We start from the raw sequence: 13,524 nt of genomic DNA on the forward strand, positions 1-13,524 counted from the left end.
TTTGGTGTTTGATTCGTATCGAACGCAACGCCATTTAGATCCTGTATGGCAATAACAGTCCTGATAGTTTAGCGAATTTCATCAATATCTCTAAGGCGCCTGATATCGAGGTGCTTGTTCCGTCAAGTAACAAGATCGTATCATCGGCATATTGTGAAATTCGGATTTGTTTATTTGGGGATACATTAACTCCTTTAATTGATTTAGATTTATTTATTAACCCTGCTAAAACTTCGACTGCAATATTAAACAAATATCCTGAAGACGGGTCGCCTTGTCTGATTCCACGCTGTAACGTTATCGCTGAGCCTAAGTGTCCGTTGATCATAATTCGGGAATAGTTTTCAGGATTAAGATACAGACAGTTAATCATTTTTAAGAAATAGGGGCCGAGTTTTAGACATCGGAGGACTGATCTTAAATATGTCCACGATACTGACTCGAAAGCCGCTTCGAAGTCTGCAGCTAGAATCATTGCGTCCATATTCTTTTCTTTTACTGACTCTATTGTATCAAAAAGTAAGCGAGTATTTTCTCCAATATATCTTCCAGATATATAAGCAGTTTGGGAGGAGCTAATTATTTTGTCTATTATACTCTTGAAACGAATAGCTACGGCGGATGAAACTATTTTATAGTCGACATTTAACAATGTTATCGGCCTCCACCCTTTCAATGAATGTGGTGATTTACCTTGTTTGGGAATCATTTTTATTATCCCTTCTCTGTGAGAATTTAATTTTTGGCCTTGTGTGAGTGATGCGATAAAAGCTCTGTGTAAAAATGGCCCTAGTTCTGCCCAGAAAGTTCTAAAAAATTCAACGGGAAAGCCATTTGATCCCGGTGTTTTCCCTCTTTTCATAGAACGTAACGCGTTAGTTAACTCTTCCATTGTAAGTTGCGATTCTAATCTTAAGCTATCGCTTTGAGACACTGTCTTAGTAATGTTCTTCTTCACGACTGATTCCTCAACTGTTTCGTCTTTTCTGCTGCTATATTTAGCCTCTAGATTCCCTGTGAATTCTGATATAATGTTTTTTGTCTGAGTAATAATGCGATCTCCTTCTTTTATATATTGAATATGCTTAGATTTCCCGTTCCTCTTTTCTAGCGAGAGGAAATATTTAGAATTTTTCTCACCTTGTTCGTACCATGAAACGCGGGACCGAATAATGAGTCCTTCTATCATTGGCTGTCTCATTTCTTCTAATTTATATTTCGCCAACTCAAGAGAATCTAAATCCTCCTTCAGTCTGGATTCACTATAACGTTTTTGCGCTCTGATTACTTCTTGTTTCAAATTATTTTCAACTGTTCTCTTTTGTCTGGCTTGTTGCTTGGAAAATTTGATACTTTCTCCTCGTACCATCATAAGGAGTGTTTCGTAAAAAAGACATTCGCTTATTGTCAGCTGAATAGTTGAGTATTCAAAGTGGTCGGTGTAAACGTCTGAGTGATATGTTGGCACTGCGTATTGCTTTAAAGTGTCTACTATGCAAGTTTTTATGCGTTTTATAAATTCCTCGTTGAGTAGATGCGATGTGTTCAGCATCCACATTCCATTCCCTCTCAAGTCTTGTTTTATTTTAATTGTTAGAGTTATAGCATTATGGTCGGTTCGATAACCTGGTATAATTGTTGCATTCGTGATGATATTTGCCGAGTGATCGGTGACAAAGAATATGTCAAGTCGGCCACACTGGAATGGGTTTCTGCGTTCCCACGTATATTCGCGCTCACTGGGATTCAATCTTCTCCATATATCTATTATATTAAATTTATTTGCGAGCTGCATAAACGTTTTTCTTGCGTTTACATTGTTTTCTCTTTTGTAATTGAGACAGTCTATTTTTGGGTCTACCACGAAATTTAAGTCTCCGGCAAGAATAATATGATCGACCTCAATATTTTCTAGATGCGCAAATACCTCCTCAAAAAATATTGGGTTATCTCTGTTGGGGCCGTATATATTGATGAAAACAAATATTTCCGTTGATATTTCACATATAACAATCACATAATTTCCACACTCTGAGCTAATATTTTTTATTAAAGTGTGCTGTGTATTTTTATCGATTAATATGCATGTTCCTCGACTACGTGAAGAAACACACGAGTGGTAACAAGTTCCTCTCCACAAACTATTAAAGTACGGCAATGTGCGGGATGTCATATGCGTATCTTGGAGGAAAACTACGTTAAAATTGGATTTACGAATGTAGTGCAAGACATCGCGTCTTTTGCTTTGTTGGCTTAAGCCTCTGCAATTCATAGACAAAACATTTAGATTATCCATTGTCTGTTGGTTGCCCAATTGATTTTTTGCATGTCCCCGCTGCATCCCCAGAGCTACCAGCGAATATGTGAGTGTATGGGTGTGGGTGTTTGCGTATGTGTGTGTGCGTGTGTACTGTGACAGGTAGACGCGACATAGATTCACAGCAACGATTGGGTACGACTACTAATCCGCTCCTTCCAGACCCGACACTCCCCTCGCCTGGCACGTTGCCAGAAACAGTGGGCTAAAAGAGAGCCCGGGCGGCTATCAGACAACTTATCGCCTAATAACTAATAACTAACTAGCCGGAGTGTCATAACAAAGACGACCAGAAAGACCAGAAACACGTAAGGCAACTAATAAGCCGCTCAGCCAATCTCCTACTGATATCGTAAGAAGTCATTCTAGAGCGCTACTCATTAGATGAGCATATATTCATCGCTCCAGGCAGTAACATGGCGAATATGTAGTCTTACTTAACCTAGAACACTACTGAACTTAACTGACGTGCGCAAGGTGCAAGGTACCGGGAGTCGCCACCACTGCGACCGCCGGCAGCCGGGCCGCAACGCCGCGTCAGACACGGCCGCAGCCGTCGTCGGCCGCCGGCCGCCGCCGGACAGCGCACCGGAAACACGGCCGCCGTCGCTGACTCCGACAGACCAAGTCGAGGTCGCTCAGCCATCGCTCTACATCACTATGATCAACGCCCAATTCCCTTGCTGCTTAGCCTTAAAGTGGTGACCGTGAGCTCCGATCGCCTTCCTACGTCTTAATTACTAGGAACTGGCACGCCATTGGGCACGCCTATTTGCACATAGTAGACAAGAAACGCTTTTGAAAACAAATTGACTATCTCGACTAAACAAAATGTTGTCAAAGTAGGTGGGAGTGAGCTATGACAGTACCTTTCTTGTGTCGGTTTCCGTCCTGGCTACCGCTCCAGTCCCCGTCCCAGCTCCCGATTTCGGCACCGCTCCATCCCCCGCCGCCGTCCCCGCCCCGGCCGGGGGGCCAGCGCCGGAGGGGTCCCGGCACGGCGGCGGCGCAGGAACGGCCGCTTGCTTCTCCGGGGCCGGCGCCGACGCGGGCGCGGGAGGCACGTCTTTGCGACCGGTGTCCGCGGCGGCAACCGCCGTCAGCTGAGGCGCGCTCGCCGACGGCGGAGGGTGGGCTCCGCCCCGCGGCGGAGCAGGGATCGCACTAGGGCGCGGGTCGCGATCACCGCGGTCCCCACGCTCCCCGCTTAGGATGCGCCGCACCTGTTGGAGATCTGCCACTCTGATGTTGGGACCTCCCTTCACCAGCCGACAATAGACGATGCCGCGACGGCTGAAGACGGACGCCACTTTTCCTCCATTCGCAGGTTTCCTAGCCTCCAGCAGCTGGTTGTATATTTCACGGTTCTTGGGCGTCAGGCTTTCCGTGATGTAGAGTTCTGATGTCCCCCGCGACTCCCGCCTTGATCCGTTGAACAGTTCAAAGCGACCGTCGTAGACTGCGTCTCGCATGCGACGTTTCACAAAGCGAACGACCACCTTGTTATTTGCCTGTAGTCTGTGAGCCGCCTGGATGTCCGCCGTCGTCATTTTCAGCCACGGGAACCTCTGGTTCAAGACTTGGGTGACCTTCTCTTCAACGTCTTCGTCGGTGGTTCTGGAGATGAAGTCGTCGCACGCCAGGATCAGCATGGAGAGACGACGGTTGAGGTCGATTCCCTCCGTCCGCTCTTGCAGCTCATCCAGGGCCTGCCCTTGGCGTTCCAGCTGCTCCTGCAGACTGCGGATCTCGACGTCCTTATCCATAACCTCTCCTTCCAGGACTTCGATCTTCCGCTGCATGCTCTCAAACTTGGCCTCGAAAGCCGCGATGACGGTCGCGATACCTCCGTCGAGCATGCGTTGGAACCGAGACATGGCCGCGTCGCTGAGCTCCACGGAAGCCAAGGTGTCGGCAGCTTCTGCCGCTTTAGCGGAAGGTGCAGTCTCTCTCGGTGACTTGGACTGTCTGCTTACCGCCGGACGCTTTGACTTCCTACCTTCAGCTCGGGCAACCATCTCCGGCACGGAGAACTGGCGTTTTCTCCGGCCGGCGGTGCCGGCACTCGTCTCAGACTGAGAGGTCGCGTCGGTGAAGACCGCGTCCTCACCGCCACTTTCAGTGTCTGTTATCACCATAATTCACTCGCTCGTCTGTTTCGCGCTTTTACGCACTCGGCGTAATAACTTTTAGCGTCACTCGCTCGCACTGCACTGTTCTGAGCGCGTTCACGCCGCCCGGGCGCTCACTGGGCCGCACTCACTGAGCCATCCGAGCGCTGCCCGGCCGCCAACCGCTGACCTCGCCCGGGGCGCGGCGACCCGACCGACCGGCTCGGAGGCCAGAGCCCGACAATTTGTCTCAATTCCCAAGCGAAATACTGGGATTTCCTGGGCGGTCACCCGGGGAAAATCTGGGATATCCCGCTTGGGATCGGAGCGAAATTGCTGACTGGGAAGTCAATGGGGGAAAAATCAACTCCCTGTTTTTACCACTAAACGGGTCGGAATGGCCCCATATACCATACATGACTTCATATACGATCAACCTTCACTACCTTGAGGTCTGTTTTGCTGTTGGGCAGCTGTGAGGTCATGTGACGTCATCAAAGGTCACCAAAGGTTTTTGGCCAATAACTCCGTACAGGAACAAGATACAGACGCGTGGATGGTCTCATTGTGTTCAGCTCGTCAAGAGGCATCGAATGATATACATGATGACCTCGAGGTCACGTGACCTGAGGTCAACCTTTGACCTTGACCTTTCGAGGTCAACATATATATATATATATATATATATATATATATATATATATATATATATATATATATATATATATATATATATATATATATATATATATATATATATATATATATATATATATATATATATATATATATATATATATCATTCGATGCGGATTGACGAGAGGATCACGATGATGCCCTTAGTTTGTTCCTATCTTGACTAATTCGAAAGTTATTCGAGAAAAACTCTCTCCATATCTAGCGCCGCCATTTTGACTTTTTCGACCCCTGTGACGTCATCTTTGACCTGACCTGAAAATGGCCTTAGTAAAAATTGTAGATCTTGACCGTGCGTATCCGATGCCGTTTACCGTTTGTCGCTGCCATGTGTAGTTTTTGAGATCTGAAGGGGGGCCGAATCGGCCCCCCCGCCAGTTTCTTGTCCCGGCGGAGCCCGCCAGGAATAGGGTTATTAACCCGCGCCCCACTGGGTCTGTGTATAACACGCCCCACTAAGGGGGGCTGTGAATACCCCCCCTCCTAACTCCGAAATTACTCGGCAGATCGTCAAAATTCAAACGGCATCTGATAGCCCCGGAAAAACTGTCGTGCGAAACCTAATTTCATGGACCTCGAGGTCAACGATGACGTCACAGGTCAGGTCAAAGTGAAAATAATCGATATTTGGCTTGTTCACTTTTTGGGCTCTGGCTACCGTCTTACAAGTCAGAGCAGGCTGATTTTTGGTTTACACACTCGGGAACAGATACTTTAGATACCATAAGGGTACGAAACTTGTACTTTGATTTTTAAGGTCAGGGTCAGGTCATCATAGGTCACGGAAATCTTATGTCATAAGTCGGTCACGTGAAACATGTTTTATGGTCCATTTAGGTCATAGATTTCGAATTCGGGGTCGCCTGTGTCATTTGAAGCCATTTTCATTTGAATATAGCTGAGGTCAGGTCACTTTCAGGTCAATAAAAGGTCAAATTTCAAAGTTGAAATTTTTTAACAAAAAACATGTCTATCGGATGCAGTTTGAGCTCAGGTACAAGATGGTGCTATTTATATTGGTGTACGATCTCAAATTTGTACATAAAAAAATTGATTTGAAAAATTTTAAGTTGTGAAATTTTTGCTATAATGCGTATAACTTGGCCATTTTTGAAGATATCTGGCTAAAACTTGCTTGAGTAAGTCATAAGCATGTGTTCTAAGATATATATTCCGTTTTTTTTTTTCGAAAAGTCAAAAAGTTTTTGAAAAAATGAAAATACAAATTATGAATTTTAATATATTTAGTCTTCCAAATTTTCAAACTTTTGAAAATTCGAGATAATATTTTGATAGCGCAGTCCATTCTGAGTCCTCTAATGCAAAGAAATTGGATCTAGCTCAAAAACTGAGCTCTTGAGAGCGATTCCCGTGGTTCAATGTTTTGCGTCGAAATCGGCCGAACATGACGTCACTCTGACGTTATTTCCGGCCGATCTATGATAGATACGAAGTTCAAATTTTGACACAAGGTGTCAAATTGATGCAGCCGAAGGTACTGAAAGTTTGGCGGCGTTACGTCAAGCGGTTTAGAAGTTATTGCATAAAAACGGGAGGTGGCGATGAATAGCCCCCCCAGTGGGGCGCGGGTTAACCCTCGCCCCGTTGGGGGAGGGGGAGGGGGCATTTTGCCCCCCCCCCCTGTGGTTTTTCCTGAATAGCAAGAAAACGGCGGCGTGCAGCACCGCCAAATTTTCAGTACCTTCCCGGGCATCAATTTGACACATTCACACCAAATTTCAAGTCTTAGGTCACCTTAGGTCAGGAGTTATTGAGGTCAAACTGAGGTCATGTTCGAGCAAAAATGAGCAAAAAACATACAATCTTGAAACGCTCACCAAATCTCCAGTTATCAAGCAATTTCAAAGTTCTTTATATGTTCTAGTAGACAAAAAGTGGCGCTAGAAAACTGCTATCTCGGATGTTCAAAATTTTGGGATTTTGACCCCAAAAAATCAAAAAAATATTTTTTTTAAGAAAAACAAAAATAAAAATCCAAAATTGTTCCGAATTTCGAAAAAAAACGGAATATATGTGATAGACCCTGTGCTCTCCTATATACATACCAAATTTCAGATCGATATCTCGTTTTTTTGCCAAGTTATAGCGAAAAAAAACTGTTCAAAAATGATGATGTCAATTTTTTTAACTCAATTTTTAGCGATTCTAGACCACATAGGGCAAAACAAAGACCACCATTGAACTTCCCGTGACGAGTTGCATCGATTCAATACCCATTTTATGCAAAAATATTAACTTTGATTTTTTTTTTATTCAGGCCTCCCTCCAACGGGCTCGTATAGTCCCAATTACAGGAGGGCTCCTCCTCCTCCCGGCCCTCATTACCCACCCCCCAGGCTACGGCTGAAGTGGGAGCCTACCCCACACCTGGTGACACAGCCGGGGACGACGCCCGCGGAACGGGCGGAACCGGGAATCGAACCCGAACCCGGCACCGCCCGCACCGCGGGTCGACGCCTTAACCGAATTTTACCGAATTCAAATGTTACCTAATTTGACCTGACCTTGACCTGACCTTGACCAAAACGTGATATAAGCTGGCCCCAAAGGCTGCCTGACCCACATAATCGCATTTGTCATGTAAAATGGACCATAAAACATGTATCACACGACACTTTCATATTGTTACCCCCCAGTGACCTGACCTCTGTGACCTGACCTGGTATCAGTGACCTCAAATAGCAAAATATGTGTTTGAAGAACGTTTCCCCATCGATGATTTTCAATGAAATGCATTTTACTCGATTTTACAACGCATTTCTTGAAATGCCTGTAAACGGTGAAAATTGGGCCTTTGACCTGACCTCTGATGTCATCGGTTTGATCTAGGTCAATAAAATTGGGTCACAAGGTAGTTCCCTGATAAGGCTATCCAACACCGTTTGCCGCTTGTCGCTAGGTTGCGTGGTTCTCGAGATCTTAGGGGGGGGGGCAAAATGCCCCCCCCCCCCAACAGGGCGCGTTGCTCGGCAGAGCCCAACGGGGCGCGGGTTAGCATGTACTTGCTTTGGTTCTTGCAAAAAAGACGTACCTATATAATGTGAATGCATTTTATGAAATTTATCAAAACAAGCACTTAGTTGGAGAAAAGCGTATATTTGCGATGTATTACAAGTCAACAGTTGCATTTATAAATCGAGAAGGAATATATGTTATTACATATATACTGACAAACATACATGCCTGGTGGCATACAGAGGAGTGATCTTTTAAAAAAGCTCAGTCCAAGACAAGCCCTCATCATCATTCAATTGAAAAATATATAATTATTCAGCGTCAAAAGGAGAAGTTCATGAGCCATAGGTAACATAACGAAAACACTGCAGTGAGCAAGTCATTTATTTATTTATTTATTTATTTATTTTTATTTTTTATTTATTTATTTTTAGTGGCCTCTCCTGACTGTGCGGGACAGCGGTGAGCGGGCCCAGTACCCAGGGATCAGAGACCATCTAAGGGGTGCAGGTGTTGGCGTCAGCCGTGTTGCTGGCGATCCAGGACAGCGCCTCGGTGACGCGACCGAACACATCGGGCCAGTTGGCCACGGCGCACGGCCGGCCGAACGAGACGACGCCGATCAGACGGAACCGGCCCGAGACCAAGGTCACTAGCGGGCCGCCGCTGTCGCCCATGCAGACCGACCTGCCGCCCTCTGGGTAGCCGCCGGCGCAGAGCATGCTGCTCTTGAGCGGCGTGTTGCTCCAGGCACCCTGGCAGCGGCTCTGGCTCCAGACGGGCAGCTGGACATGCTGAAGGTGGGTGGCCTGAGGGTCGCTAGCGCCAACCTGGCCGTAGCCGCTGGCGATGGCCGTGACGTTGGCGTACGTCTGGCCGGCGGTCGGCAGGCAGACGGGCGAGATGGTGTTGCTGAATGTGATCTCGCGGTCAAGCTTCAGCAGCGAGAAGTCCCAGCCGCTGCCCGAGGCGCTCGTGTACCGCGGGTGGTTGATGATCTGCTGGACCGAGAAGCGCTGCTCACCGGAGTCGGAGGTGCCGATGCGCAGGTCGCCCAGCATCACCTGGATCTGGCTTGGGCTGCTGCCCTCGGTGCAGTGGGCCGCCGTCAGCACGTAGCGGTTGTTGATGACGCTGCCGCCGCACCAGGAGCGGGTGGTGCCGGTGGTGACGAGGCCAGCCTGCCACGGGAACTGGCCGGCGGTGGCGTCTGCGCCGCCCACCACGCGGGTCGGCCGCACGCCGCATTGGCAGCCGGAGCCGGTGGCCACGGTGACCACGCAGTAGAAGCCGGTGGCCGCCACCGCGTAGTCGGTGTGGATGCGGATCCGCAGCTCGGAGGCGGCGAGGGCGATAGGAGCGCTAGAGCCGCAGTACTTACGCTCGTTGATGGAGAGGTAGTCGTAGGCGCAGGAGGAGTGGCTCTCCATGCTGAACGGGTCGCAGGTGACGGTCACGTCCTGGCTGTTGTCGCCCTTCAGCGTGAAGCTGTAGTCAAAGTTGTTGGGGTACTGATTCGGGTAGTTAGGGCTCTGGAAAGAGTACTGTCCAGGCGCCAAAGTGTGGGTGGTGCGAGTCTCTTTCTCGAGGAACAGAATAGGCTCGGGTCCCTCCTGGAATGCACCGGCTCGACATCCAGTGGCTGGATGGGATCACCGTCGATCTTGGCCGGGGGAGGCGGCTTGGCCAGGCCAGTGGCCAGGACCACACAGGTAACGACTGCCAGACGGAACATGGTGGAAGGTGCCGGCTGCTGGCACGGTGGCCGCATTTATACCCGACTAAAGGGGGACGCACACGTGTCTTCGGCCTCCCCGAGTGACAACTCAGCGGGGCCACTTGTTACTGAGAATGACTGCGCTCTTCTGATAAATGTCGAATATGCGGTTAACTCTGAGTGGGATGAAACGCTAGCAAATTGAACATCTGTTTCTGGCGTCGTCTAAATGCACGATTGACAGTTGCGTAAGTCTGATAATGGATGTTATTCAGACGTTCCGCGTGCGCAGCACGTCTGTAAGGCAGTTTAGCGCAGGTTTAGCGTTCGGAAGGTAGCTTTTATCGGAATTGGATGTTCTTTGTTTGCTACGTTTGCTATAATGCAATGTCACCAGGGCATTCTAGGACATGTTAAGAGCGATGCTACTGCCCGCGGAAGGATGCGACGAAATCCTGACCTGTTGGGGTGAATTGGCGTCGCAAGGGAAAGCAGCCTTAGGAAGCGGATTTTTTTTTTCTTTTTAACTATCCGCATCGCGTAACTAAAATCATCAGGTATTCCATAGCTCCTCTTCAAGTATATGATTATGCATATAAGATAACTAAAATGCAATATAAGCGAAGCAAGAAACAATGGCACAATTGTGTTCCATTATTACCAGCCCACTTCCTTATTAGTCATTGACCACATGCGTCAAAGGCTAGCGACTTTAATTACACCAGTTTGTACCTACCACCTAGGCTTATTATTGTATCTACATAGGTGCAAAACAATGCGAACGGTGTCATCATTCAGACTGGGAGTCATTTCAACAGACGACAAAGTCGCGCAATGCACATGACACTAAAGCACGTGTGATTTAAGGATGAAACAGACTCTTTCCGCGTTCAGGAAATCGCATGCGAGAGCCTATTCAAATACATTGTTATTCTTCTCGCATCAATCGCTTGCGGGAGGTGCGTGCGATTGATACGAGCGTGCTTCCATGTATTTGAATAGGCTCTCGCATGCGATTTCCTTACTGCGGAAAGAGGTCGGTTTCAGGCTTTAGCTGTCCACTTGAAAGTGAGTTGAATCGAAGCCAGCCTATTGTCCACGTTTCATGCATTGCGTCATGCATTGCGTTATGCATTGCGTTGAGCGGAACTAGCTTTCCGGAGCTACTCGCATTGATTGTCGGCACAGGCCATTCTGAAGTTTTCGACGACACAAGGGGGGGGGGGGTAGTACGACCCCCCTCGCGTTTGGCGCCTGATGGAGCTAGAGCTTCGCGAAAAAAAAAACGAGCGTGTTGCCCGTCACGAGAGGAAGCCAATGATACCCAATTTTAAGTTCCTAGGTCATCGCTTGACCTTCCAGGTCAGGGCAATGACTCAAAAATCGGGAATATCGGGACCTGTTAGAAAGTCGTAAAGTGTGACTGCTATGGGTTTTTTTCGGGGTGCTGATCACGAATATCGTGTTAGTTTTGATCACAGCTGATATCTAAGCATTTAGACCATGTCAGGTCAGGTCAGGTCAACCAGTAGGTAGGGGTCGTGACGGGTATTCGTATTACCTGTCAGCCGCCTTTGGAGCTTCGTAACATGTTACGAAGGCACCAAAACTACTTTATAAATGTTCGAATACTGTCTACATTTCAATTCAGCTCCAAAAACTAGCCTAGCAACATGTAAAACTCGAAAAGTGAACCGATGTCACCAAAGATCAATGACCTGACCTGACCTTCAGTTGACCTTGAAATCCACCCTATTGCATGGGAGCAACGCCAAATCACATGTTCGAACGTTTGAAACCACGAAAAACTTGCAAACGCGCGGCTAATGCGAGCCGACATACGCCGAATCGAGATTCCGGCCAAACATGGTCTCGGAAAGTAGGTCACATGTCAACGGTGATATGGGTCAGGGTCATGAAGTTTTCAGGGTAGATGTAAAATTGATCGATGCGAGGGTACTGGAAGTTTTGTCCTAATCGGCTGCTTTTTACGCGAGTTATTCGCGAAAAACCTTAGGGGTGGGGGTGGGGTGCTTTGAATAAAAAAACGTGCCCATTATGCTGAGCCATTGTTGTCCTAACAGTGCAGGCCGTACTGTAAGAATGTAAATTGCATAGGGCGTATAATCTACATGTAAGTACTTACTACATGCTTGCATAATGTGAATATTATGTACGGAAATGTATTTTCTACATGGGCGTCGAAACCGGGGGGGGGGGGACGGGTGGACGCGTCCCCTCCAGTCGAGGAATCCGGGGGGGGACGTCCCCCGCAAAAAAATATCCCCATGAATGATTTAAAAAGTGACCTACGACATTGGTGTATTGTCGTTTTGGGATGAAATTGCGGATACCTACTCGTATACAAATTGAATCTGCGAATTGCTGACACTGTACCCTTGCTTACAGGGCTGCGGAGTAGATGATTTGGTAACTCCGACTCTGGCTTTAAAAAAAACGCTCGGAGTCCCCACTCCATCTCCGACCACGGCATCCCTCGGCCCGCATCGGAGTGAAAAAAACATGTGGTGTGATGCTTTTGTCTCTTTGAACGTTTCTTGGCACATTAAAAGATAACATTGCCTACGAGGTGCAGCTCTGGACTGTCCGTCCCAGGTCCTCGATAGGGAGCCAAAGCTCCAGTTGTAAGGGCGACCATATCCAACAAGGGCTGAAGATCTGTCCCAAAGTCTCAGAGTGCAGTAGGACAACAGCTTGCAGAGACCACACATTTTACATAGGATATTCGTAATAGTCAAGACCTTCAGCTCACTCTCAAACGGCCCTCTTCCCGTTCGAGGCCATCCGACAGCAGAAGGTCTCACCATGGCCTTTGAACGCTTGATGCTTGAGGGTGAGAGGACCTCGTCCTGGTCTGAGAGAGCCCAGGAGGACGTAATGCTCAGTATGCCCCTACATTGGTCTTACCATGACCCCTACAATCACCACAGCCAACAGAATCTCCAGCTCTTATTCGACCCATCCTCGGGGATGACGTTGACTGACTTCAAGTCTGTTACGATTTTGGTGACTCCAACTCCGTATCCGACCAAAACCGTCGACTACGACCGAAGTCGACTCCGACCCCGCAGTCCTGCAGCTACACTGCACAGAAGTTGGAAAAAAGCTGTACCTATGGTTGACAGCGGTTTACAGAGGACCACACGATTTTTTAGAGGCAGGGCTGCTGGACTTGGTGACCAGACCCTAACTGTCCTGGTATCAAACTTATTACGCGAGATGCAAAATTTATGCGTTTTGGGACTGTTTTGCCAAGAGTTTTTGCCAATTTTCGCGGCGCTTCGCGCAGCCAATTCATGCACAGGTAGAAAAGACTAAAGAGTGTGACTAATAACGCCTCCACGCGAGAACATGAGAACATGTGTATTGTGTATGCGTTACAAGTAGTGCATAGGCCTGAAATTGTAGGGTAAACTAACTAACTTTTGGGTTTTTAGTCAGCCAATCCGTCCCCCCCAGTCAAAAATCCGTGGCGACGCCCCTGATTTTCTATGACAAACTACGTTTCCTATATAGCGTTCTTCCCTCTTGATCGGTTGTGAGCACTGTCTTACAATTGCACGTGTAGTCATGTTACATGTGACATGCACGTTACATGAAACTTCATCACCATCATCTTCATCACCGATCATCGTATATAGCTGCTCGATCCCAACAAGAATGGGGCATATTTCATCTTCCTTACT

The 13,524-nt window shown here is 47.8% G+C and overlaps 1 protein-coding gene across 1 annotated transcript; it reads right to left on the reverse strand.

Annotated features, from left to right (window-relative positions):
- Window positions 1-8,225: 8,225 nt before the first annotated feature.
- LOC122374459 (trypsin-1-like) lies at window positions 8,226-9,842 on the reverse strand. The gene has a single exon (XM_043353231.1). The coding sequence runs from the start codon at window positions 9,528-9,530 to the stop codon at window positions 8,598-8,600; it is 933 nt and encodes a 310-aa protein (XP_043209166.1). The 5' UTR covers window positions 9,531-9,842; the 3' UTR covers window positions 8,226-8,597.
- Window positions 9,843-13,524: the final 3,682 nt, after the last annotated feature.

Source organism: Amphibalanus amphitrite, unplaced genomic scaffold (assembly GCF_019059575.1).
Source record: "Amphibalanus amphitrite isolate SeventyFive unplaced genomic scaffold, NRLGWU_Aamphi_draft 001659F_arrow, whole genome shotgun sequence".
Classification (NCBI taxonomy): Eukaryota; Metazoa; Arthropoda; class Thecostraca; order Balanomorpha; family Balanidae; genus Amphibalanus; species Amphibalanus amphitrite.

What these genes read in the sequence shown, in the direction of transcription:
- LOC122374459 (XM_043353231.1), bottom strand. Translation starts at nt 9,530, where the DNA reads ATGGAGAGCCACTCCTCCTGCGCCTACGACTACCTCTCCATCAACGAG.